This window comes from Solea senegalensis, linkage group LG10 (assembly GCF_019176455.1).
Source record: "Solea senegalensis isolate Sse05_10M linkage group LG10, IFAPA_SoseM_1, whole genome shotgun sequence".
In the NCBI taxonomy this organism is placed as follows: domain Eukaryota; kingdom Metazoa; phylum Chordata; class Actinopteri; order Pleuronectiformes; family Soleidae; genus Solea; species Solea senegalensis.
The window spans coordinates 20,721,655-20,749,041 of NC_058030.1; the positions used below are offsets into that span (position 1 = coordinate 20,721,655).

Here is a 27,387-nt window from a genome sequence, read left to right on the forward strand (position 1 = left end):
ACTGCTGCAAAAGTAATATAAAGATAAACATTTAAACCTTGACAATAGGAAAAGCAGGCGAGACATTAAAATGTCAGTTATATTTTTGAACCATTTATTGAGAGGTTCTGATCAGAGTATAAATCACACTACCAAGTCTTATCTTAGGAAATAAAATGTATTTACAACAAAATTTGTCCACATACGTTGGTTTCAAATAAAAACAGACAGTAAATAATATAAATAAGTTCTATGGAAAATAAAACTTGTCTTACAAAAAATATATGCAATTTCTGTATACATTTTCTCACATTGGTGCTAATAACATTTATACTGTACAGTTTTGGTACATACAGTATCATTTACAGCCCTGTGCGAGTCAAAGTCCAGTCTGAAAACAACAAATCCTCCGATTTTTGGAGTGTTGATATAACAAACCCCATCGTCAAAAGCAACAAGGCAAAGAGGACGTCAGCAGGAGAGCACTGTGACTCGCTGACACTTTTCTTCCAAACAGTTAACACAGGTGACATTTCCAACAGCGAGGGGTGAGAATGGTTGTTTTCAGATTGACTAGTCCAGTACCTAAAATAGGTGCTTTAAGAGCGAAGCTAAGTAGTGCACAGGCACTGACACACTGGTCCTGAACATTCGGTATAGAGCCTACGTACACTTGCTAACAAACGTGAAGTGACCTACTTAGCTTACATTCTTGGGCACTGTTAAAATACTTGGGATAGTGAATCCTCCTTTCACTACATCAGTCAGTACGTTTACATGACATCAGGATAAAATGAATGATTGTGTTAGTTTGACTAAAACTGGACCTTTTAAAATACAGGTTAACATGTCTGTCCGATTGAGATTGTACTGAACTAAATTTCTCACAGTTGGACAAACGCAGCCGGATAATGAGAATAGGAGTCGAATTACTACGGCACGTATACATTAAGTAGGACTCGAGCTGACCTGGCAGTTCCCACCCTAAACTTAAACTGGAGATAATAGAGGAAGCTGGTACACTGTAGCGACAAAGACATGGCAAAATCTGGGCCGATATGTTATTCTGGACTGATCAATTTTATGCTCTATCGGCTAAAAAAATGTGCTATTTTTAAATTAACGGATGGTAGGAAGACTCAGAATGGCGTTTGACATGTAACAACTAGCCACCAGATAATACCAACCAGCGGAACCAGGGCATTTTGCCATCTAGTGGAGTGGTGGCAGACACACTTCACTTAATAAAATCAATCCTCTGCCAGTGTTTGTATACTGGGATAAGGACAGTAGTCCATTGGAATAGCGTAGTTGAGCTACAACCATCTTCAACTGTGTGTGAAAACGTATCGACTATGTCAGCAAAGTAAGGGACTGCACCCACTCGTCTGTAGAACCAAAGGGAGGATGTATTTTCAAATATTTTTAACAAAGCCTTGGCATAAGTTGTACAGTAGAAATAGAAGACTAGACATTCATATTAAGAAGTCTTCTCTGTCTGGGCCTGTGTGTGTGTTTTTAGAGGCTGTTTTAACAAGTGCTGCTGGGGCCGTGTGTCCTGTAGGGGTGTGGCAGGTTTTCCCTGCATCGAGTCCTTTACTCTTGGTCCTTTAGAGGGCACAACTGTCCGACTGTCAGATCCAGGCTTTGAGGAAGAGCCTCGAGAGTCACTGTGGTGCTGAGCCTTAGGCCGACTGTCCATGAAGGAAAGGGCAAATGTTTGGTGAGCCTCCATTGGCTTAAAGAGGTCAAAGGTAATGAGCGTCCGTGGTGGTTTGTGTTCTGTTGGTGTAGGACCAGAGGAAGACTTCTTCTTCTCGTCCTTACTGCTGACATCTTTATCCCTCTTTCCTTCTTTTTTAACTTGGATATTTGCAGGTTTCTGAGCACCCGTCTTCTCATCTTCCCTCCCTGACCTTGCCTGCACACCTTGCACACTCGATGAGTTGCTCTCTTTTCCCTCCTTGTATCCACTCTTCTCCTTCTTCCCATGTGAAGACTTGTGTTTATGTGAAAGCGACTCTCGAGCCTCGTCTCTGTCTGGCCGTAAGTTAGACACTGCCTGTGCGCCCCCCCGGTCTTTCTCATGCTCCTTCTCTCTCTTGACATGTGGGTGTGTCTTTGAGTCCCACTTATCATCTTTCTGAGTATGGAGAGATGTTTGAGAGGTTTTACTGCCATCTCTTATCCGCTCCTCATCCTCTTTTTTCCTCATCTGTGGCAAAAGCTGGATCGATGCACTTCCCTCTCTTCCTGACTCTGTTTTCAATTTCTCCTGCTCTCTCATCCTGTCCTTCTCTCTATCCTTGTCTTTGCCCCGGTCCTTTTTATCCCTCTCCTTCTCTTTGCTCCTATCCTTGTCCTTCTTCTCCTTCTCTTTTGGCTTCTCCCTGTCATCTTTCTCTCTTTTTCCTTTGTCCTTTTCCTTTTTGATGGGCAGTGTGCTAGAAGCGCTCATTACACTATCTTTCGTTTTCTCTTTCAGACCCTGACCTGGCACGACAATCTTTTGCTGCCTCTCTTCCTCCACATTATTCTCATTCCTGCTTTGCTGTAGTGATTTAAAGGATGCGCCGTCCACTCCACCGTCATCATGACCTTTCTGCTGTGTCTGACATGTGTCTGCACTTCTGTCTTCCCCTCCCTTACCACCCTCTCTCTCATCTTCCTCTGCTTTAGGCTCCATGAGTGTGTGAGTGATTACACCTTCATCTCTCTCCTTCTTGACTAAAGGTGCAGACTGTGTCATTGACAACTCCTTCATCTCAGCTCTAGTCTCCTGCTCTTCCTCCTTGAATATGAGTCTTGGTATTTGTGAGGGTGGCTCGTACTTTTCTTCAATGTCCTCTTGCCCCAACTTCGTCATTTCATGTGCAGCAGGGTCACACTCCTTCTCTTCTACCTCCTCGTCCTCCTCGTCCTCCTCCTCTTTGACGCGAAGTGTGACTTCTGTATTAGCACACTTTTTTTCCTCCTCCTCTTCGTCCTTCCTTTCGTGTTGGTGATACTGTCTAAGTCGGATGTGCCAGGCCAGACTACAGACAGCAGACACCGTTTTGAACTGGTGGATAACTCCTCTGGGGATGAAGTAGATGTCGTCGTGGTAGAGCTGGATGCGGGCGTATCGGATCCCCTCCCTCCGTAGCTGGTTCAGCTTGGCATCATCGATCCACTGCACACACTGTGTGGAGGCAAAGACAAGACCATATGAGGTTCAGCAACTCCACGGTACAACCTATCTTCTTGTTTTTTTTTTTATATATGTGTATATATATACACATATATATATATATATACACATACACACACACATATATACACACTTATATACGCATATATATAGTGTTCCTCTTTTAAAATCCATAGAAAACTGTATTTACATTCAAGTTAATGGATGTTTTCAACTTTTAATGACATCATCCATTTGACCCGTCTCCACTATTGTGTATTTTACAAATGAGGTTTCACAGAACTTTGACTGAATTATACAAGCACCAGGACAGGCTACAACGTGTACAGCACACACACACACTTGACTTTCCTACACCCTCTCCTATTACTCTCCTGTGTATAACACACTCATGACTTCCAGTAACCTCTACATCTACCGTGAAGCACAGAGCTAATTTGTAACTACATATGTATATTTTATTGTATATGACTGAACTGAAACTTCTGGAGCAAACCCCCCTACAAAACAAGGAGGGAAGTTAATATTCTGTACGACTACTACTACTTAGCCAGTGTGTTGTGTTTTGTTTTGGCATTTTATTGTGTGTATGTTACCGGATCAATCATCATAATCAAACTAGGTCATTTGTTATTGTTGTGATACAGAAATACAGCAGATACAGCAGAAATGACACACTGTGTATTTCAATTCTATTTTACTGATAACAGGGAATCCTTCATCCCCATGGAGCTTTGGCGCCTCCTCTGTTGGGAACCTGGGTAATAAATCATTTTAATTTTAAAGCTGTTACTTGATAGCTCTTTATTCTGACAGCTACCGCTGATTTAGAATGTTTGCTCAGTGACATGAGCCTCAGTCACAGGCTCGGACAGTAAATCTAAGAGACACGGTTTGACGATCCCACAGCACTTTATCTGAGCAGATGTCAGAAATCCGCCGTTTGTGAATTCATGCTCCCCTCATCCTCTTTTCGGATCTGTACAGTCTCCTGACAGAAATATCTGTTGTTTTAGCAGCACCTTTGCACCAACTTCTAACTAGGTTTATTGGTCTGCAGTGTGTTGTTAAGCAGGTCTTTAACAGTGGGTTTAACTGTATGTTTTAGGGAAAAAAACAGCCGTCTGCTGCTGGGAACCAGGTTGGCGAGAACTGTTGCAGTTAGAATTTGAACGACGCCTATTACATGGTCATTTGGTTCGTTGTTGCTCTAAACATTGACAAGTGAACATTTTGAAATGTTTAACTAGCATCTATTTATAGTTGTTATGTCCTGCTGTATTCTACTTGACAAGACCCATAAATCTGACCCACCTGAGACAGAGGGGGTTCGTGGAGATCCAGCTGCAGCCTCATGACCACTTCTGGAAAATCTCCAGCGTGGAAACACACAACATCTTTGGTGATCCGGGCAGGAATATCGCCACTAGAGAAGAAGAAATGAAGTCCCGTTTACAGGTCTGAGTTCAATTAAGATCTTTATTTTGCTACATAGGCTACATTGATCAGATGTGTGTGTGTGTGTATATATGTATATATATACATATACACACACACACATATCTATGTATGTATATATATATAAATAAAATATATATATACATATATACACACATACATATATATACATATATATACACACACATACACATATGTATGTATATGTATATAAATGAAATATATATATGCAATACAGTGCATGCTTACATATACATGCACTGTATTGATATCATTGGCCTGTACTGTGGAAGAGTGGCAAAAATAAGACAACAATGGAAGCGAGTTAAATATCACTCACAAATTCAATATGACAGCTTCCATTTCTGAATTTCCCCCATAGGGACCAATAAAGGTACATCATATTTCGCATCTCTCCCACTTCCATGCCAAGTGGTCTCACATATAGTATCATGTTTTTCTGTTGTTGTTGACGCATGCATTAAGGTATTTGTGTGCATGCATGCTGTTTGTGAGGGGCAGTCACATTCAGACGCAAAACATTCACGGAATCAGATTTGAACATCTGAACACAGTCTCAGTGAAATTCAATCGAAAAATCTTAAACCACTGAGGTCTGGGCAATGCCGATTAGATATGGTTACATACTCTCCATATGTTCACGTCATATGGTTGATAAGGAGCCACGGTGTACTTACTCTTCTCCGCAGCGAACAGCCTTCAGCACACCTACAGCAGCGGTCGTCTGTCTCTCAAAGCCCTGACCGATGTGATCAGCGTGAGCTCTGGTCCGATCCTCAAACAGCATCTCGCGAGGCTCACTGGTTCTGGGTAGATACTGCAGGTTCTTTATCTCATTGGTGGATCTGAAAGGTGTCATTCACATACACAACAGTCAGGATGTGTTTGTAGCATGGTTAAGTATGAGGACAGAGCTTGTGCAGATCAGAGATAAACTGAAATGTTTTACTAGATGCAGGTTTGCTACATCAGCTCTTCTTGTAGCTAATTTTTCCTAATTGCCGGTGCTGGTGAGACAATAACACCTGTGCCCTGGTGGTAAACATTTACAGACTTCACACACCTTTTCCTTTTAAAGGGTGATTTTGGCATGTCTGCCAAAGGGATCATCTGTTCTCCAGGTCTGACCCACATGATGGGGCCGTCGTCGCTCTCAGTGGGACTCTGCAGCCGCAAACTGGAGAATGTTCCCCAAGGCAGAGTCCGCTGCAGACACCGGGTGAGAAAACAGATGTTCACACATCCACTCGCTGTGTACACACACACACAATGAAATCACTAACCTCCAGGAAGGGAGATTCTTCCAACATGTTGATGAACTCTGGGAAATAATCTCCGACCTCTTCATCCACAGCTCCGACCAGACTGACCTGCCGCATGGCCCCGGCACGGTATGTTCCCTGGGAATATGTCCGCTTCACCTGCAGCCAAAGACCACACAGGAAACTGATCAGACTCAGAGGTGATCAATACATCTAACATGATAAATCTACAACTAATGACAACATATGTAGTCTTTAGTTTTTACTGTTGAAGCACTTTTCATGGTCAATTGCTCAGGCTCAAGTGTATTATCAATGCAAATGGTGTGACTTCCTGTTAGGGTTTGAAATTAATACAGTATAATAATAATCTAATAATAATAATTGACACCTGATGGGTTTTCTGCAGGGGTGCAGCAATAATACTTTAAAAACCTGTGCTGATTCCTGGACTCTGGGTATCAGCTGATACCAAGTCATGATCTGATGCCAATTTTTAAAATAATTTAAAAGACTGATTTCGGACAAAATCTTGCATTTATAAAATTGTAAATCCAAATTGTTAGTTGCTAAAAAATTTAAAAATAAGGAACCAGCAAACACTTGGTAAAGAAGATTTTCAACAACACAAGGAATCAGAGTTTAAGTGAAAACCAGTGATTACATAAGTGTGGTACACACCCCCCGGTGGGTACTGAAGGTACTGCAGATAACACGTGACAGGTCACTAAAAACAGATCGTTTTGAATTTTTGTAATTTTAAGCTTTGTCATTAAGTTCCAAATAACTGTAAAACACTTGCAACCTGTTTTAAGAATTACTTGGGGGCAATAAGACACAGCCAAAGCATTTTTCTTTATAATTAGATGATGATTATTATTATTTATATATCTCATATGTGTGACTTTTTATCTACTTTATCTGTGGACCAAGTACAACAGGTGTCACCAGATTTGCTAACCCCTCACTAACAGAAATAAAGATATTCATTCAACAGCACAAGCAAACTAACGTCATACAAGCACCCTCTGGCCATGAATATCTGATCCCGCTTTTTGACTCAGTAACCAGCAGCGTAAAATTTACATACGTTTTATGTCACTGTTTGCCCAACTGTTTGGAAACGACAATTCTATTTTCAGAGCACCTGCCACCAGCATCTGCCTGCCACTTACATGCAAAGATACACTTGTGGTTATTATGGGAGCAACACACTAAAGGGCCAGTTAGGAGGATTTTGTGAAACCATGAGGGCTTTACATGAAGACTTTTCCTAATCTGTTTACTTACACCATATGTTAGCACCATTATTAAGAACATGTAAATTCTGAGACTAAATATGACATTATAAAAGAAATGTGTGTGAGTGTGGGTATACAACTATTAAACACAGTGTATTTTGGTACAGTAAACAAAAACAAGGAGTTTTTCAGCAACAGCAGTTATACATCATGTCCTGCCTTCTGTACGCTCAAAAACACACCCTCCTGCTGTTATAGCTTAAACAAATCACTTTTGTTATTTTTATGCCAAGCATACCCATCACTCCACAGAATGCAGGCTTTGGGAAACAATAGTGTCAGCTCACGTGTTCATTTCCTCTCTTACTGATCCCAGTTCAACACAGTTCGTTTACGACAATAACCAAATTAATAATTGCATTTCAGTCAGATTAAACACGTCAGTCCGACTAAAATTGTACTGAATCTAATTTGTCAAAATTGGACTAACACACCCAGATAATGTAAAACTTCAATAGGACCAGATTCAGCCTCAAGCTGGCCAGGGCGCTCTGCACATGCACCACAGTTCCCACCCCTGGCAACTAGTTGAAGAGACGCGTCAGTACACAGAAGAAGAATAAGACAACAGCGACAATGTCACTCCACTCCAATGTCATCGCCAAGCTGAAGGAAGTCATATCGCCACCTAGCAAAACAGAGGCGGACACACTTCATTCAATACATGTATTACTCACTAGCGCCTGTATACTAGGACAAGGACAGTCCAATTAAATGACAAAGTTAAGCAGCAACTGTAGTTTGACGTAACAGTGCAGGGAAACTTACTGGCGGGTCTAAGAAAAGAAAACCCTGGACTTTCTTTTTGTCACGACCGTTCCTCGTTTATAGCACTTATTACGACTAAGCAATCCAACTGCAGAGTAGACAATCCGCTTCCTGTTGACACCAGCATGCCCTGTTTTTGTGAGTGGCTGTGCTTTAAGTGCTTATGGAGGGAAAATGTTTCTGAGAGCTAAAATGTACATCTGGACAAATATCATTTTCATGAAAATGCAGTTTTAAAAAGATGACAAGTGAGTGTGGACTTAGCCTCGGGTAAAGTGTACTGTGGTATGCATGCGGGTGCAGTATTCAGGCGAGCTGTAAAATTAAATAGATGTAATAACAAAGTATCCATTACATCCGTGTGTGAGCTTAGAGCCAATTGAAAATGAGATTTCTGAAACATGTCAGTTTAACAGCAAACACAGGAATCAGTCACTCACTGAAATTGAGACGCAACACTGCTGCATCACCATCACTGTTTGCCAGGTGGATATGGAAAAGAACAATTCCACACTTGCTACATCCTCACAGTTTGGTTTTACCGAGAACAGCAGTATATAACGTATCATCTGCCTTACACTGGTAGTGGAGAAAAGCAAGACAAGCTACAGCAATAACAAAGCATGTGGAGTGTCACTAAGACAAATAGAGAAGCCTTAGAAAATGATTATGTGCTCAGTTCGGGGTCCCTGAAATTTTAAATTCTTATGTTTTCCTTTGTTTATGTCTCTGTTTGAGAGCTGATGCGAACATATTTCTAACTCTCAAATATAAAACTATGGTTATTATTCTTGTGCTCATTATATGAAAATTTGTCCCAAAAAACAGGCAAAATCAAATGCTTTTCTCAGACTGAGCAATCGTCAATCGTGTTTATAATTCAATCTGCAGAGATTTTCTGTGAATGACAAAATCCTACTTATATATGGTCAAATTAATGTGACAAGATCTTGGATAAAGGTGGTTCAAACAAATAATGTCAAACCATTCAGGTATCAGGCAATGTAAATAGCCAAAAAAAATAGAGACAACTTTCTTTGACCCTAGCAGTTCCTGTTTAGTGACTGTAGTAAAGATTCCTCTGTGGTCTTGTAGAGCTGCTTATGAAGCCAAATCTGTTCAGCCAGTGTTCCCTCAGATGCCTCCATAGAGTGTGCAGAAAACGCATAATTACAAAAATGCAGAGGGTTTGGGAGTCCTCACATGTGACATGCACATCCGTCCACCACACACACTATGGTATTAACCAGTCTTATACAAAGCAACAATACTAAAAAAAAACATCCATCCCAAATGACCCAGTTGAAATGAAAGCACACAATAACATTAAACTGGAGTTTATTAAACTTTCTTCTGTATTACTTTTTGGCCCTGCTCCCTGATCAGTATCAACATCCATCCTCAGTGATGTGTTCATGGTCAAATTGTGCCAAGTACAGCTGTTCACACCTGGCATAAAATGTGTCCTGGATGTGTCTCCTGTGACCACATATGATCAGGTCTGGAATCCCTGCCCTGTGTTCAAATACATACTGACAATGCGACTGCAAGACCAAAGTTATGATTTTAATGAGTCTGACTGTACAGCTACGTCTGCTGTCAGTGTGCCTCTGTGTAAGTGACAGAGAGGAAGAGAGTAAAAAAAGAAGAAGAGAGGAGCTGTGTGAATCCAGCATTCCTCGTGTTTTACCCTTTAGAAAAAAGATTAATTGTATGGCAATCAGAGTTAATATTGTGGCGTTGGCAAATAAATTGATTTATAAGTGCTGATTAGTGTAATACTGCTGTAAAACTATCACTGATCAGATGAGGTCAACTGAGTGGGAGGCCTCTGATCCAATTTCGACAGATAGCAGCAGCTCTGGAATGTGGACAAATGTGTGATCGGATCTGAGGACACATTCAGGACACATTAGGACCATTTCAGACCTGAACTAAGTGTGACCTGGCCGTGTTCAGAACACCGAGGATAGATATTAATACCGGGTCTGAACAGGGTCAACGAAGCTGACGTCCAAGCACTACTCCAACTGAAGATGCCAAACTCAGTGATAGCTTACAGCTTCATAATGCAGCCACTGAAACACATTGAACAGGGGAGTACAGATAGATTTAAGCATCCTGAAAACATCTATCCATCAACAGCCTGGAGAAAAGCTGATGCACAGTAAATCTGAAAACTTGATGAAGCCACTCTGTTTCAGCTTGTAGATTATGTGCCGCTTACGCCTCCTAAACACAAACAGTGTGGACACTTCAGCACCCTCTTGTACACAGAACCTTGGTGCAATACAAATCAATGCACTCACCTGAGAGTAGAAGTTAACCATTGTTGTCGTCTCTATGTCCTTCTTCCCGAGCACCTCCATCTTCACTGGTGCGTTGGGGAACTTGTAGGAAAAGTAGTCCAGGAAGTCTGGTAGATAGGACGCCGCTCCATGAATGATTCCCATCACAAAACTGGCGGCCTGGGCCTCGTCCTCACTGAAGGACAAGGTCACAAACTCCTGGGCGAAGCGCTGCACCTCGGCTGGAGACAGAGCAGAGAGCTGCTCCATATAGGCGTGCGCCACAGACGCTCCGCCGTTGGCCTGCTGCTCAATGTGGATCAGATGTCTAAACTCCAGACCTGACAAGCCCGGCACTGGTGTGCAGTGGAGTGGGGAGCTGTAGCCCAGCCTTTCCCTGACCATGGAGGCAGATGTAGCAGCAGTAACAGGATCCTGATGGTGTTGTAGTGGTGCAGTGGAGGTGTGCAGTAGGCTGCTGCTGCTGCTGCTGCTGCTGCTGCTGTCGTTCCCATTGATTTGACTGAGGAACTCAGGTATACCCAGAGTAACCCCTGAACACGTCGTCTGGCACGAACGATGATACATTTTGGGTCGATATCTCTCCTTCACCCTCTCCCCATCTTTGTGCTTCTTTTTCTTCTTCTTCTTGATCTTCTTCAGCAGGAGATCTTCCTCTGAACCAGCTTTGGGTTTCTCATTTGGCTCTGTAAGACAGAACGAGCATCATTTTGAAGGCCTGGTACAGTATTGGACATCACTTTGGACAAACTTATAACATGTAGCTGAGCATGCCATTTCAATCAGTATTAGTGTTTAGTCTGTTTCGTCTGATTGACAAAACTTTAAATGTCTATTTAGACTCAGATATTGATAGGATTTGTGTACTCAGACTAAAGCCATTTTATACAAAGATAACACTATATATTTTTCCACAAAGGTTACATAACAATTATTATCTGCACCTGCACAATATCTGCTTAATTTGTTACTGATTAATGAGTATACATGTTTACATAATGTGTCTATGCTCAGAATCTTCAACAGTGTCTTAATTAAGTTTTGGAGTATAAGTGTGACTTTATTTTGGCAAAGGAAAACAAAAAATACTGTTTACATGGCAGTGTCTTATTCCGACTGCTATTGCAATCTGGTTCATTTTGGAATACAGACGTGTATCAGACCAGTCACAATGTATAAATATGTAAATATCTTAAAAATGTTATGATTACAGTCGCATTTGTCTGTTCATAAGCAGCGTAACTGAAAAGTATAGAACACATTTTAGTAAAATGTCCTGTACTATAGATTTCAGTGCAGGAAACAACATAAGGAGGTAAGTACTTTGGTAAAGATCTGGACGCGGAAACTGATCTGACATGTGGGAGGTTTGTACTCTACAAGTGCTTTCTCTTGTCCAGTTATCTCTTATTCATAATAAGGTGACAAAAGGGATTACCTGTGTCCATGATAACAACGTAAAGTAACAAAGTAAATAAAAAGGAGTGTCTATATAAAAACAAAACATGCATCTAAGTCAAACCTCTAAAGCTGCGTGTGTGCAAAACATATGTAAGAGACTTGTGTAACCCACTAAAAAGTGAAAAATAACTTTCCACCTTTAATGGTCAGTGACACCTGAGACTTTTCTCACCTTTCTGTGGGGAAATCACTTCTCCGTTTTCTCTACCGTCGTGGACAGGTGGCAGTTTGTGATTATTCCAGTCTTTATTCTTTTTCTTCTCTCTTTCTTTCTCCTTCACACGATGTTCTGGGAGAAGGAGAACAGAGTAGAAGACAGGCTGGAGTGAAACGCTGTTACATGCATGTAACTGACGCACAAACATTTCCACGTGTATACATTTCCATCTGGGCCTCATAAACACTGGGGCCTGTGGTACAGTATATTGTGTAATAAATTAATTAATTATTTAATTACAGTACTGTTCCGTATGTACTGATTTTCAGTGTTTTACAACGTGGCTGAGTTGAGTCTTGAGTGGTGCGGGCTGCCTGTGTTGACCTACCTCTCTGTAGCGTTTTCCCGTCGCCGTTCTCCGTCTTTGTATGGTAGCTAGCTGGGCTCAGTCTCTCCACACCCGCGGGGGAGCTCCGCTGCGCTTCGCCGCCTTTCTCCTTCTCCTTGTGTCGCTTCTCTTTCGCCTTCTTCACTTTCACGGGCGAAGCAAGGAAGTTGCTGATTTTGAAGATTTTCCGAGCGGGAGTCGCTGGCACAGCAGCGGCGGTGGAGTGGCTCGCCTTGGCCGGGCCGAAACTCCATTTCGCTGGGCTCCCACAACTCTGCTTCCCGTTGTGTTTTTCCCCTGCGCACACCTCTCCGTTCACTTTCCTGTGCTTCAGGCCCTTCTCCTCCACCCGGATCTTCTTAGGGGGCGGTGGGTAAGTGTCGCTGGAAGACTGCGGTCGGCTCTCCGGTGGCCGCTTGGCTATCAGGGGTTTAGAGGAATTTGTTTTACTGTTTGCTGCGAAATGCATGGAGTCCACGGACTCGGCCATCTTGGAAGTTTCTATTTTTTACGGTCAGACGTAAGTGGTGCGTGAGAGCCAGGCAGGGGGCGGGGCTTAGTGGGTGACGTCAGACGCATGGAGGATGAAGAGTGGCGGAGAGAAAAAAACACCTCCTCAATGAAAAAAGATCCAGGAGTGAAAGGAGCGTTAAAAAGATAGAAAAGGATAGTCTCACAACTATTACCCTCTCACAAAACTTGGTAATATATATCTATAATGATCACAACAACAATAATAGAGTGGTGATATGGTGATAATATTACAGTGATAAAATACTATTTCGAATGTAATATCCGGGTGCTGCATTGGAAAAGATAATTACTATTAAAATGTTCAGAAATCTGTATTGTTTTGAAGTTAAAGTTCACCCATCCTTCACTCCTAAGGTGATGTGTGTTGAATGCATTTGGAATAACTATGATATGCTCAACTCTGTTTTTATTTAGTTTCAAAGTCATATCTCATTAAAGGAACCATTAAAGGACAACTGTCTCTGCTGACAATATCGCCGTACTATAACATGTTACTATTGAACTGAAGATGTAAAGTGTTATTATATGGAATTACCACAGTGAGAAATAATAATATTTTAGCATAATCTGATGGATAGATCAGTTATTTAAATTATCTCTTTGATGTTAATGTATTAATTTGTGCGAATTATAAGAATATAACATATATTTATATTTATTGACACCAAAAACAGTATAGTAAACTTAACAATGATGTTCACAATATTTTTTCTATTCTGGTTTTTATTTTTTGTTGTTGTTTTTTGCCTTTCATCACCCTAGCGGATTCATTTTGTAATCGTTTTACCTTTGTCTTCCACTAGGTGGCATATTTGTCTGGTGTACTGTATTGGATCTCTTCAGTAAAGTTTAGCAACTAATACACTTAAAACACTATAATTGAATCCAATTTCAGTTCACATTTCGACGTAATTAGTTGTATATTTTTCTTTCTTTAAAAAAAATTGGTAAATAAAAATAAAACATTGAAAGCAGGCTTAAATGAGCAGAAGTTGTTGTAAACCCTATATATTAGGTCTACCAAAGATTTCCAGACATTCTGTGATCATATAACTTGATTTATATTCTTACTATTAGATTCTTTTTATCTGAGTTTCTAGATTCATTTGTTGATAATGGAGTGTGAATTCGTCCAAACGGAGATGTTTCTTAAACTGACGCTAGGTGGCAGTAGAGTGATGAGAATATACTGGCAAGCATTTTTCCTCCGTGAAAACCATCACAGAGTTTGACAGCAGCTGTGTTATTATTCATAAAAATATTAGTACTGTAAAAACATGTTTGTGGGCGGAGTTTCCCAGCATGCCTTGCGTGATGCCACAGTGTAGCTGTCAGTGATTACATGTGTTATTTGGCACATGGTGATGATGTTTAATGTCCTAAACTCCATTGTTCTTCTCTGTTTATTGTGTTGTTGACTGTGTGTGGTTTTACAGTCTCTGCTGTAATTTCATGAACCATATGTGAAACTTTACCCATGTTAGTTACGTCCATATCTGGCTTTTATTTTAGATTCATGGATTTAATAAGTTGTAGTGACAGGAAACTGTTGGTGTGAGATGTTATTGTCTTCAATGACCCAGCTCATCATACACAATAGTGCTCGGTTTGTTTAATCGCATCACATTCATTGATTTAATGTTACATTTTCGTCATTAAAGTGTCTGAAACGCTTCTCTCTCAAAACAATCTAAATCTTCAATTTAAAGTATCTTTTTTAATATGTAAGAAAACACAAACAAAATGTGGAAGATATTATTCAATGATATAATTCTTCTGTGAGTTGTCTTTTGTCTTGTCTGTCTCTTTCTGTCCACATCTTTTATGTGATTCTCTGGTCTGCAACCTTTGCAGTCTTAATCTGTAAACTATTTATCAGTGCCGACACTGGATAACTTACATTGTTTATTCGGTTCCACTGAGCGATGACACTTGAATGGTTGCTATAGAGAAGAAGTCACAGTTCATAGCATAATAAAAGTTATTTTTGGTTCCCGTAACACAAGGCAGTCTCTATAAACCACCTGCAGCAGTGATGGAAAATAATTCACCCCCGAGTTTTATAATCAAATACATCCTTTTTTCTATTGTACATTTTATGGCACAGGAAACATTTTTACTTAAACACTTCTGAAAACACAAGTGTAAACACAATCTGAATATTTGTTGCAAGCTTTTACATACTAACCTATAGTTTTACATTAAAGTAATAGTGTGTAAGATTGTTATAATGGGCTTCATCTCAACCAGCTGCAGCAGTTAAACATTATTTATTCATTGATGCATCAGTATTCAGACTTATAATTTCTAATTTTTAATACAGACTTATAATTGTCAATGTCAACAACTTTAGTCGAGTAAATGACCTGTTGACCTTTGTTATTGTTGACAACGCAGACACTGTCTTTCAGTCTTTATCTTTGGTTTTAGTGTTTTTCTTTTTTCTTGCGTTTTTTTCTCTTTTCCATTACTCTTTATTCTTTTATTTGCTCTGCTTGCTCTTGTTTGACGTCTTTTTATTTATTTATTTCCACAGTTGGTGTTTTGTTTTTTTATGTTTTTTTTGCCATGGTTTTGTCTTTGTCTTATTTTGTCTATGAATTTCATTATATTTTTGCTGTTAATTGTCTGGCAGAGCACTAGAAAAATAATCTATATGAATAAATTAATATTACAACTATAAAAGCAGCTTGAGATGTTTTTAATGGAGTTGGTCAGGAAAGGTCAAACAAAACCTGGGCAGTGTTAGCCTCCACTGTGTATAATGTATGTTTTCTATTAACTACAGCTGGTAAATAAACTGACTGGTGCATAAATTCACTCAGTATGAACATCAGGATGTGATGACAGAAAAGAAAACAACTTTATGTGTTTACTACAAAACTGCAAAAATAAAAAGCAAAATAATTCCTTCTGTCATGGAAAAACACAAGTTTAGTTCTCATGCGAGTTGATCTCATGTTGCGCCTGCTCTTCATATCCTTCCCCGCGACAGAGATTCTTAAATATAAATTCTAAACAATGTCGTAATGAAGTCCAGGCTTTTGGACTAGAAACAAATTGACCTGACGTCGTCTAGCGCTGGCTAGCTGTGGGAAATCCAGCCCAGATGTGAGTGACAGTCTCTTGTTTTATTTTTAAGCATCACTGTCATTCAGCTGACCAATGAAAATCCTTTTCACACATGGCAACGGAATGTATCAGTTACCAAAGTATGAAGGATTCAGTAGTGGGCAATCCATTCAAATAATAATATGTACTGTATGTCTGTGTGTGTCTGTCTGTCTGTCTGTCTGTGTGTGTGTGTGTGAGACAGATGACAGAAACAGACAAGGAGGCAAACTTTAATTCCAAACAGACGCACAGTGATCCACGCGGATTATAGCAGGTGTGTCGTGTGACAATATTACTAAATGATTATGTTTATTTGTTCTTCTCATGCAAACTGTGAGTCAATGGAGTCATATTTTCCAGGTAGGTCCGTACCTTCAGGCAGACAGATCAAGTGCGGTATTACAAATAGGCTGGCAAAGCCTGCACTATGACAGTCGTTGGGTTCACTCCTGTTCAGCTGGAAACGGGACACTTATGCACAAAGCAGACTTGAGCGACGACGACAGTGGCTCCTCTGCCCAAAGTGGATGGAGATGAAGTGGTTTGTCAGGAAGCCCAGGCTGTGAAGCTAGACTGATGGTCAGATGTTTATTCTGGTCTGTGTGGAAAAGAAACACAGTGTTTACATGATCCAGGACAGAGAGTGGGCCAAGTCAGCTCGCTGGGGGAATTCAAAACACAGAGGGCACCCTGATGAGAAAAAAAACTGCTGTCCATAAATGGGTAAAGAGTGAGGTTATAATTAGGATTTATAATGTAAGCTCTCCTGGCTGGACTCCACTATCAACCATTTTGTACATTTTTATTATTTACCTTAAACATTTTCATGCAGCTTAGGCCACACTGTGGAGTAGTGACTAGCACTATTGCCTTACAGCAAAAAGGCGACTGAGGGCCTTTCTGTGTGGAGTTTACATGTTCTTCCAGTGTGTGTGTGTGTTTTCTCCGGTTTCCTCCCACAGTCCTTAAACATGCAGAGGCAGTGCTGGACAAGGCCTTTATGGGGCCAAAGGCAGAATTTGATTTTGGAGCCCACCTCCAAACACCTCATAGTAAGCTGTGCTTGACTCTCATTGATACAAATGCTATCTATAACTTGACTTAATTAATGTTAACGTGTCATTTACATCAATCAATGTCACTCTTGTTTGGTTTTTGTTTTGTTTTTTTACTGTAGTGTGTAGTCAAATCACAAAAGTGGCTTAGTATTCATTTATAAAAAGTAAATAAAGTGTGGTATACACTTATGAACTTGAATAAACAGAACACATCCCATTTGCTGTAAACAAGTAAACCTGTTTACGAGCAAATTCATCTTCAGCTTCAAAATAAAACCAAATCACTTATGTTGCACACAGTAATTATTCATCTAAATATTAAATATTGGGTATTAGAAGATATGCAGTACATTCTTCTAATATCCTGGCCTATATGACTATAGGTCAGTGAATGATTGTTTGACTCAGTTTGTCCTGTGATGGACTGGCGACCTGATGTACCCTGTCTTTCCTACTATGTCAGCTGGGATTGTCTCCAGCTCCCCACGGCATTCATGTGGAGAATTAAGGGTTAGACAATGAGTGAATGAATTTTTATGCGGCTCTTGTATACGGTAAGCATCACTGTGGCTAAGAACGGACTGTCTTTGCAGTGATGTAAGAGATGTGACTCTATGATATGGTGTAGTGTCCTCACAGAGTGTTCTTGAGAGAGTAAACATTTCTCTAACACCATGTGTTAGTTTTGCAATACTAAGGTCTTACGGGCTTTTGTTCTGCCAACAGTCATCAATTTGTATATGAGCTCATAGCTACATTGGCATTGAAGAAGAAGGGAGGGTCCAACAAAAATGTATGACTAAGTTTACATATGTAAAGACCACAGAGCCTATACATGATCTAGTATTTTTAAGTAGAAACACAAGGCTCTGTCATATTGAATATTGAAGTCTGGTGTTTTTATTTTTCACTCCTGCATGAATCATGATGTCACAGACATGCCCTACACAAAATAAGTTGGTAGAAGGAAACAGTAACACCCCCATAGCTCCCCGTTAATGGTGACAACCATGCTAACAGCTGGAAGATGAATGCATTTCATAGCGTTGCACCAGAAATAGCATTTGCTGGCAAAAATAGAGCAGATAAAGGAGAAATTTGGTTGCGGATTATAGTGAAATTACGTTCTTATGTTGCTGATGCTGATTCGTACTGATGCTGATTGTAGCTGAAACCAAAGCCTGGAGTGAATGCAGATTAAAACACATTCACAGTTGGAATTAAACAGATATGTTGATCAGTGGGAATGAGGGAATTTAAGCCTTTTTTTTATATTTATATGTTTCAATTGTATCAATCATTCATTCTATTATATTACTGTGAGACACACTGGAATTATGCACTTGTATTCAAATCTTTGCTAATGCAAATAAAGTACTTAACCTGATTTGACCAAAATGAAAAATTGAATTAAACATTTCCAGAACTCATAGCGTTCAGACACCCTGAAGCTGTAGGGCTGTTGTCTTTTACCTTTATTCCTTCCTGTGATGTTTCCCACAGTCCTCACACTAAACAAATGGTTTCCTTTGTCATTATTAAAGGACAGCTGAGGAATCTCAGCAGCATCTGTCCAGTGAAGCAGACACAGAACAAAAATGTGCAGAGGGTCACGTCTCATCTCAGTCTAAAAATAAGACGATTTAAAATGATCTAACGAACATTAAACATGACACGATTTTCCAAAACATGAGACACGGGGATTGCCTGCTATCACTCACATCCCATATCCTGTGGTGGGACTGACATTTACACGCTGGGTATGAAAAAAATAAAGCCTCATTATCTAAACTCCCTGCCAAGCAGATGCCTCAGTTACAAGCCCCAATCTTTGACGAATTTGCACAAAAACACTTGCTTCTCCACCAAGACTCTGCCTCACTAATGCTCTACACTTGTCAAGGATTAGCTCTGTCTAAATTAAGTCAATAACTCTGGTTCTCCCCTGACACTGAATTTAAATCAATCATCCGTCTCTGATAAATCCTTCCATTCCTGACTTCTATTACGCAGAAGCTGAACCACACAGGCGACAGTAAGATGAAATATGTTCTTACAAATCTGAGCAACAAACCATTCAGCCTGGCAAAGGAGCCAATTGTTTCAATCAAATTGCATATTTTGACCTGTCACATCTGCCCTTCACATGTTAAGGACCACTAACAGGAAGCGTAGGAAGCATGGGCCAAAGCAACTGGCGCACATATGCATACTGAGAGTCATAATAAACTTATCATTACAGCGAGGAGTAAGAATGCAAAAGAAATGGTCTTGACTTTAAGTGGAGCAATAGATAATACTAATAAGATTGTAAACTCAGCTTATTTAATGATCTTTGATGAGTCACATCATGTGTCATCCTTGATAGATATATATCGTCCAGTACACACCATATTCAGAGTTCAATCCTCACTGTCCTACTCTCTTTTCACCTGTTGTCTCTCACTCCTCATTTCTCTCAGACATTTACCTTCCACTCGACACTTCCATCAGTTCTGCCTCCTCCTCCTTCTTCCCCCTCCCTCCTTACCCACTCCTCTGACTGTCACTGAGCTTCACAAACTGAGGTCGAACTCTCTTACGCTCTCTCCCTCCTCTCCTTCCACTCTTTACCCTCGGGACGTGATGAGGTTAACAGTGCTGTGTGTATGTGGGACCCTGCTTGCCTTCTCAAGCCTCTCTTGGACAACAGGCGTCTCTGGAGAAGGAGACCTCCTGGTGGATAAGGAATTCGGGCCCTGCGAGGCAACACTGCAGCTTGAGGGTCCATGCAGACCAGGGCAGGAGGAGACAACATGCCCGTACTTACTGAGTCTGCCACCGCTGACTCTTCATGTGCCATCGCAGCTCAGAGAGCTGGAAAAGATCATGAAGGATCTGCAGGACTTGAAGGACAATGTGGATCAACTGAGGAGGATGTGTGCAGACTGTACAGTAAGCCAAACTGAGAGAGAGTGTGGAACACAAAAAGAAAGAGAGCATGTGATGCTGAATGAAAATGCAGACACAAGGATGAAGGATGAGAGGAACTGGGTGAATGAGAGAAAACCTGATGAGCGAGCAGAAGACGTTAGAGAGGAGTTTGGAAGAGGCAGGCTTAAAGTGGAGGAGATTATGGAAGGACATGGTGAAATGGACTCAGAAAAAAGAACACATTTGGAAGATGGAGGGAGAAATAAATGGGAAGCAGAGAGAGCGAGCAATAAAAGGGTCATAAAAGAAAATGAGGAAGCAGAAACCTTACTAGAAATGACAGAAAAAGATGGAAAAACTCAAAAAGAAGGGGCAAATGTAAAGGACAAATTGGGACAGAAAAAGGTGCCAACTGCTGGAGGAAATAGGAAAAACGGGGATATGGCAAGAGAAAAGGCTCCTGAAAAAAATATGTGGGAGACAGACAGAAATAAAGAAAACCATAATAAAAAAGGAGATTCAAAAGGAGATAGAGAGGATGTGTTAGAGAGTGGAAAAGAAAGAAATATGACCACTAATACCAAAAAGAAAGAGGAAACAGCAGAAGGTGACCAACATGTGAGGCTACATGCAACAAAGGAGACTGAGAAAGACACCCGCACTGAGGAAGACAAGAGAAGTGATGGAATAAAGATGTCTGAGGACCAATATGAGCATACAAATAAAGAACAAGATCAGCACCGGGAGGACAGGAAAAACAAGGAGGAAAAGGGAATGAAAATGGAGCAAAATAAGGATAAAACAAAAGCGACTGAACGCATTTTAGAGAGCGGAAAAGAAAGAAATATGAGCACTAATATTAATAAGAAAGAGAAAACAGCAGAAGGCGACCAACATGTGAGGCTACATTCAAGAAAGGAAACTGAGAAAGACACCCGCACTGAGGAAGACAAGAGAAGTGATGGAATAAAGATGTCTGAGGACCAATATGAGCATACAAATAAGGAACGAGAGCAGCACCAGGAGGACACGGAAAAGAAGGAGGAAAAGGGAATGAAAATGGAGCAAAATAAGGATAAAACAAAGGAGGCTGAACGCATTTTAGAGTGCGGAAAAGAAAGAAATATGACCACTGATATTAAAAAGAAAGAGAAAACAGCAGAAGGCGACCAACATGTGAGGCTACATTCAAGAAAGGAAACTGAGAAAGACACCCGCACTGAGGAAGACAAGAGAAGTGATGGAATAAAGATGTCTGAGGACCAATATGAGCATACAAATAAGGAAAGAGAGCAGCACCAGGAGGACACGGAAAAGAAGGAGGAAAAGGGAATGAAAATGGAGCAAAATAAGGATAAAACAAAAGCGACTGAACGCATTTTAGAGAGCGGAAAAGAAAGAAATATGAGCACTAATATTAATAAGAAAGAGAAAACAGCAGAAGGCGACCAACATGTGAGGCTACATTCAAGAAAGGAAACTGAGAAAGACACCCGCACTGAGGAAGACAAGAGAAGTGATGGAATAAAGATGTCTGAGGACCAATATGAGCATACAAATAAGGAACGAGAGCAGCACCAGGAGGACACGGAAAAGAAGGAGGAAAAGGGAATGAAAATGGAGCAAAATAAGGATAAAACAAAGGAGGCTGAACGCATTGGGCAAACAGATGAAGAAAAGACCATTAACAGGGAGGAGGGGGGTGAGTGGGGTGAGGGGGACGGGGCGACAGGCGCAGACATCAAAACAGAGGAAGAAAAAGTGGTCCAGAGTGTACAGAGAGACACCGATGGAGAATTAGCATCCAACAAAGCAAGTGAAAGCACAGACTTTATTTCAGACAACCAGATTCCTCCATCTACCGTTGGTTTTATTACAACAAGACATAAAACCTTGGACCCAAACAAAGCAACCTTGACATTATCCTCTCCACCTCCTCCTTTGTCCAGTCCACATTTGGTCACAGATGTCGATGAAGCAATGATGACAGGCGCTCATGGACTACCATCCCACAGCACAGACACCGATGTGGCTCACAGTCATCAGCACCCATACCCTGATGCAGACGCAGGTTTTAAGACCACAAGTGGACCAACTACAACACCCACAATAGGAACACTGGGTGTCCCCAGACAACAAAGAACCAGTGCCACAACTAGGTTCACTTCCACAACTAGTCCCAGCGTCAGGACACGCTTCCAGGGTCGAGTGAGTTTAACTGTGGCAACTACAACAACCTCAACTCCTCGAGAGAATTTTCACACAACTACAATGAGTGGAGTCACAGTGCACAGCCACTGGACAACAAAAAACACCAAGACTGGAGGAAAACCTCGACCAGCCCAGGGACCAAATCCTGCTGAAAAGCATAAACATGGAATTAAGCCTGAAGCAATTCATAAGCTAAAAAATCCTAAGAATGACCACAAACAAGACCGAGCACCTTTACCTGACAAAACTGACCAAAAGCTGAAGCCTTCACTCCAAAAACCCACAACTGACCAGAAACTCAAGCCTGTCAAAGGTCAACAAGCCCATAATCCCAAACCTGAGCAGAGAGTAACACTTAATCATTTAACTACCGATCAAAATCTGAAAAATAATCCGATGCTTAAACATGACAAAGATCTTACAACTGATAAAAAGCCAAAATATCATCAAAAGTCTGTACCTCCTGTTCAAAGACCGACATCTTATCAAAGACTGGCAACAGTTTACGCAACTGGTTCAGACACAAATCCTCAGACTGAACCAAACTCAAAACCTGAGAGAAATCAAAATAATCCTCTTCTAACTGTCAAACCTGATCCTAAACAAAAACCTCAGAAAAACGTTAAAGGTAAAGAAAAGACTAAACCTGATCTGAGGGCTGATTACACAACTGTTCAACAACCTGATTCTGGAAGTATAGGAAAAGCAAAGCTCACGCTAAAACCCAACAACAGGTCCACAACGGAATTAATGAGAAATTCCAGAGACAATCCATCTCCAGAGTCTGACTCTAACCAAGTCAAAACACCTGGACAAAAACTTGCACTTGATGGTATTAACACACCGTCTGATCAAAAGCCTAAACCTAGCCAGAAAATCCCTGCAATAAACCGAGACCCTAAACCTGGCCACATACCCAAACTTAACCAAAAACGACTGGAGATTGATCCAAGCAAAAGCACTAAACCAAATGTGAAGCCTAAAACCAGCCAAGCACCACAAAAAAATCAGGGTCTTAAAACACCTGGGCCTAGCCAAACGCCTGATCTTTACCCAAAATCTGTACCTGATCAAATCCCCAAAGCACAATCCAACAAAACTTCCAAACCAAGACCTCCTCCCAGACGCGGACACACATTCAAGCCAGGAGCAACATCTGTTCAAAGGCCACAACCAGCAGTGCAACAAAAGTCAAACCCAAACACCAAAACAGATTCCAATCCTGAGATCAGCGGGACAACTGCAGATGGCATCCAAAATTCTCAAATCAACATGCCACCTACATCTGGCTCTGTAAAACAGAGCACTGAAATGACTCATTCCCCAGGTGACGCAGAGTTCAGTCCCAGCACAAAAGAATCCATCACTCCCAGCCCGAAGACCTTCAACAGCCTGGACACCTTCCCTCTCCTCCACGCTCTCGCTGAGGGCTCCACCGTGAACCCGAACAGCAGGGCTGCGTCTGATCTGGGGCCACAAACAGCCGGACAACATTCATCGATCCCAATGACAACAAGACCAAACAAAATGATCCATGGGACCCTGCCAAGTGTTATCCCTAGCACCAGTCCAGGATCCACAACGTTAAAGTCTATCACTGAGCCCGCCTTGCAAGCTGAGCTACCGCACCATGTTGCGGAAACAGCACCTGAACAAACCCTGCATGCAGACAACGTGCTCGTTCCAGTCCCTTCCCCCAGAGCTGAAACCACCATCACACTGAGCCCTGACACCAGGTCAACAACGGCTGACACCGCTGGCCCCAAGGTCCCTGCGCTGGAGTCTTCCACTCCCAGTGCACGCGAGCTGCGTGTAAAAATCAACCAGGTGGCCGCGTTTTCCAGAGACAGCCAGACGTCAGACGCATGGTCTGTGGACAAGCGTCCAACAACAGAGCACCCAGAGGACAGAGGGACTGACCTGAAAGTCAAGTGGATTCCATCAAAAGGCAAGAGTTATTATTTCATACTGTGATCTCAGACAGACGGACGGACGGATGGACAGATAGCTAAAGGAAATAGTCTGACAGAGAAGGTGGAAATAAAAGGTTATAATAGTTTTGCATTTTGCACTAGTTTTTATTTTTTGTAAATGCTTAGTTTTAGTTTAGTTTTTTTTGTAATATGGAGTATTTGCCAAGTGCAAGATTCAAAAAGGTCATTATAAGTATTATTGTGTCATAAAAACCCAGCAAAAGATGCCATTTTAAAAATGTACTAGGATGTAATTAGGACAAATGAACAACCGTATGTATGAAATATAACGGTCGACAAGAAAGTAGACTGAAGTGCAAAATGTGCATCATATTGCTGATGTAGTGTGAAAGGTTAAAGACACACATGAACATAACAACATAAATATTAATGATAATAATAATAATAATAATAATGATGATAATAATAATAAAAACCCTCATGACACACATCACATTGTTTGTGAGCCAATAAAAGACTAGAGGTTTGATTCACTTAGAGATTAACCAATGCAACCAAATTAACTACATAGCAAATGTTACTGTTTAACTAGCATCACCTTATGTCTTACATTGTAAACAACAAGAAATTGAAAACATTTTATTATGAATAAATATACAACCTTTCAAAATTACTAGCAGAGGAAAAATAAATACAGTTTATACGAAACCAAAAGAATTATGTATGAAATGTATTTAGAAAGATGAAAACTAAGCACATTTTCACTACAATCTTAATTCAATTCAGTTTCAGTTAGTGATCTAACTCATATGCTAATATTTCTATTTCAGTTAACGAAGATTTTATTTTAGTTTTGGTTATTGCGTTAGTTTTCGCTCGCAATATTAACTGAACCCAACAATTAAAAATGATGAAGACATTTAATGTGACCCACAGAAATAGGTGAATAAAAAACAAATGTAACTTCACAGTGAAATCCTGTGACATTTATGAGCCGTCCTCCAAACATCATTTGTCCTCTAATGACATCAAAGAGAGAGAAATGAAAGAAACAAGTGCTGAAGCGCTGCTTTCAACACGTTGTTATGTTTGACCTGACCATTGATTTCAAGGGAGAGGTCCACATGGCGGTCTTTAATGATCATCACATAAAACGTTTAATAGGCCATCATTCTGGTGCTGGTGGTGCATGAGATCATCTTTACACCATACATCATGGTTATTACTTGTCAAAGGAGGAATTTGCATGTGCGCGCAAAATGTTTGTGTGTGTGGCGATAAGGCATAAAACCGCAAGCACGCTCTGACAAACAGCTTCAAAACATCCATCAGTGCAGAGCGGTTGTCAGTCTGTGCAGCATTTGGCATCAGAGTCGTCTCATGAATTCACACATCAATCCATCTCCAAAAAAGAGACAAAAACAAAAATCCTTGAGGTAGATTTTTACCTATTTTGACAAGTAATGTTGAATTAATCTAGTAATTAATTATTTATGTAGGTTTACACAGTTTGTTGACAAAACATTGTTTTTTCATTCAAAATAAACGTTTTTATTTGCATTTATATTTGTTCTAAATATAAATGCAGACTGGACAGACGGACCATAATTGATGAGCAGAACATTTTTCGCTTATGTAACTTTGTGTATCATTTTTGTGATGATTAAACTGATATATTTAATATTGGCATCTAGTATTAACCATCTAAATATCTGCACATGCCAGAAAAAATCTAATAAAAAGCATCCACATAGGAGGTCCAGATTGAAGAAGACAAAACCTTTTATTATGGAAAAGTAGTCGTGCACAGACGTGTTACCCCTGTGACCCGACATACTTCCCTGGTGCAGCTGCAGCGATAATTTCACCTTCAGAATATGAGCAGAAGCAGGAATTTAGCTCATTTCCTCAAAGGAGGAAGACTAATTTGCCTGGACGATTTGGAGTGGCTTTCATAGTTATGAATTTTCCATTTTTCCCCCTAATCTCCAGTCTCCACAGCGCTGAGGCGAGACTGCTCAGACCACCTGCTCCAAGGAGGAACAAAGAGCGGCGTGTACTTGGTGACCCCTGACATCCGCAGCAAGAGCTTCTCCGTCTTCTGTGACATGGAGCTGGGTGGTGGAGGCTGGACGCTCGTGCAGCTCAGACAGGACGGCAGCGTGAGCTTCAACCGCACCTGGGCTGAGTACCGGTCAGGCTTTGGGGAAGTGGGCGGCAGGGAGTTTTGGCTGGGGAACAACATGATCCACCTGCTGACCCGGGACAGGGACATGGTGCTGCGGGTGGAGCTGGAGGACTTTGAGGGGCTGATGGAGTATGCAGAGTATGAGCAGTTCAAGGTGGCAAGTGAGCGTCTGCGTTACAGGCTGACGGTTGGAGGTTACTCTGGTACGGCGGGGAACGCTCTCCGCTTCAGCAAAATGTATGACCACAACAGCAGGGCCTTCACCACACCAGACAGGGACAATGACCGCTATCCCTCGGGGAACTGTGGGGCCTACTACAGCTCGGGCTGGTGGTTCGATGCCTGCATGGCTGCAAACCTCAACGGAAGATACTATGTGGGAAAGTATAAAGGAATCAGGGATGGTATTTTCTGGGGGACGTGGCATAATATATCTTCAGAGTATTACCCCACCAATGACAGACAGTCCTTCAAAACTGTCAGGATGATGATCAGACCAAAAGGCTTTGCACCATGACCTCTGACCCTGCTCTATTAAGAAAACTCATTCCCACTCTCTCCACACACTTATCAGAGCACCATTAGCACAATGCTGCCACCTTGTGGTGTGATATTTAAAAGCTTTGATTGTTTGCTTTACAGGTTGAGATAGCAATAACTGAGGATGTACATACTTTAAAGAATAAAAGTTTAAGTCTTAATGTCATAGTTCTTTTTATAATCTGTGTCCAGTTTCTTCCACTGACGAGAGAAATCTTCTCATGAAGACGTATTTTTCTATGAAGATTGTCTGAATTTGCAGCAAAAGAGACTGATTTTTACTGAATTCAAGTGCCAGTCGATGGTTGATTGAAGATGCTTGGGATGTTTTGTAATTAAGATAAGATTAATAAAGTTATTTACATCAATAAATTGTGTTCAGATTTTTTTGTCATATGAATATTATTAGACAATTATTTGATGTTGAAGTTATTAAATTGTTATTATTATTATTATCATTAGTAGTAGTAGTAGTAGTAGTAAAAGTAACTACATACTCCTCTCAGACATGAAACCTGTCACACTTGGAAATCCACGCCTTCTATTCCCAGCAGCCTTTGCGTAAAGAATGAGGTCACATTTAAGTTGCATTTTGATTGGT

At 40.9% G+C, this 27,387-nt stretch overlaps 2 protein-coding genes across 2 annotated transcripts; one reads left to right on the plus strand and one right to left on the minus strand.

The window, feature by feature from the left end:
* Positions 1 to 71: 71 nt before the first annotated feature.
* On the minus strand, positions 72 to 12,810 carry LOC122776190 (lysine-specific demethylase RSBN1L-like). The gene is made up of 8 exons (XM_044036601.1): positions 12,295 to 12,810; positions 11,922 to 12,038; positions 10,289 to 10,974; positions 5,932 to 6,069; positions 5,712 to 5,854; positions 5,326 to 5,493; positions 4,484 to 4,595; positions 72 to 3,160 (listed from the first exon to the last, which is right to left on the minus strand). The coding sequence occupies exons 1-8, from the start codon at positions 12,782 to 12,784 to the stop codon at positions 1,460 to 1,462; spliced, it is 3,555 nt and encodes a 1,184-aa protein (XP_043892536.1). The 5' UTR covers positions 12,785 to 12,810; the 3' UTR covers positions 72 to 1,459.
* Positions 12,811 to 21,643: 8,833 nt separating this feature from the next.
* Positions 21,644 to 27,154, plus strand: LOC122776191 (fibrinogen alpha chain-like). The gene is made up of 2 exons (XM_044036602.1): positions 21,644 to 24,072; positions 26,051 to 27,154. The coding sequence occupies exons 1-2, from the start codon at positions 21,894 to 21,896 to the stop codon at positions 26,761 to 26,763; spliced, it is 2,892 nt and encodes a 963-aa protein (XP_043892537.1). The 5' UTR covers positions 21,644 to 21,893; the 3' UTR covers positions 26,764 to 27,154.
* The last annotated feature ends 233 nt before the right edge of the window (positions 27,155 to 27,387 follow it).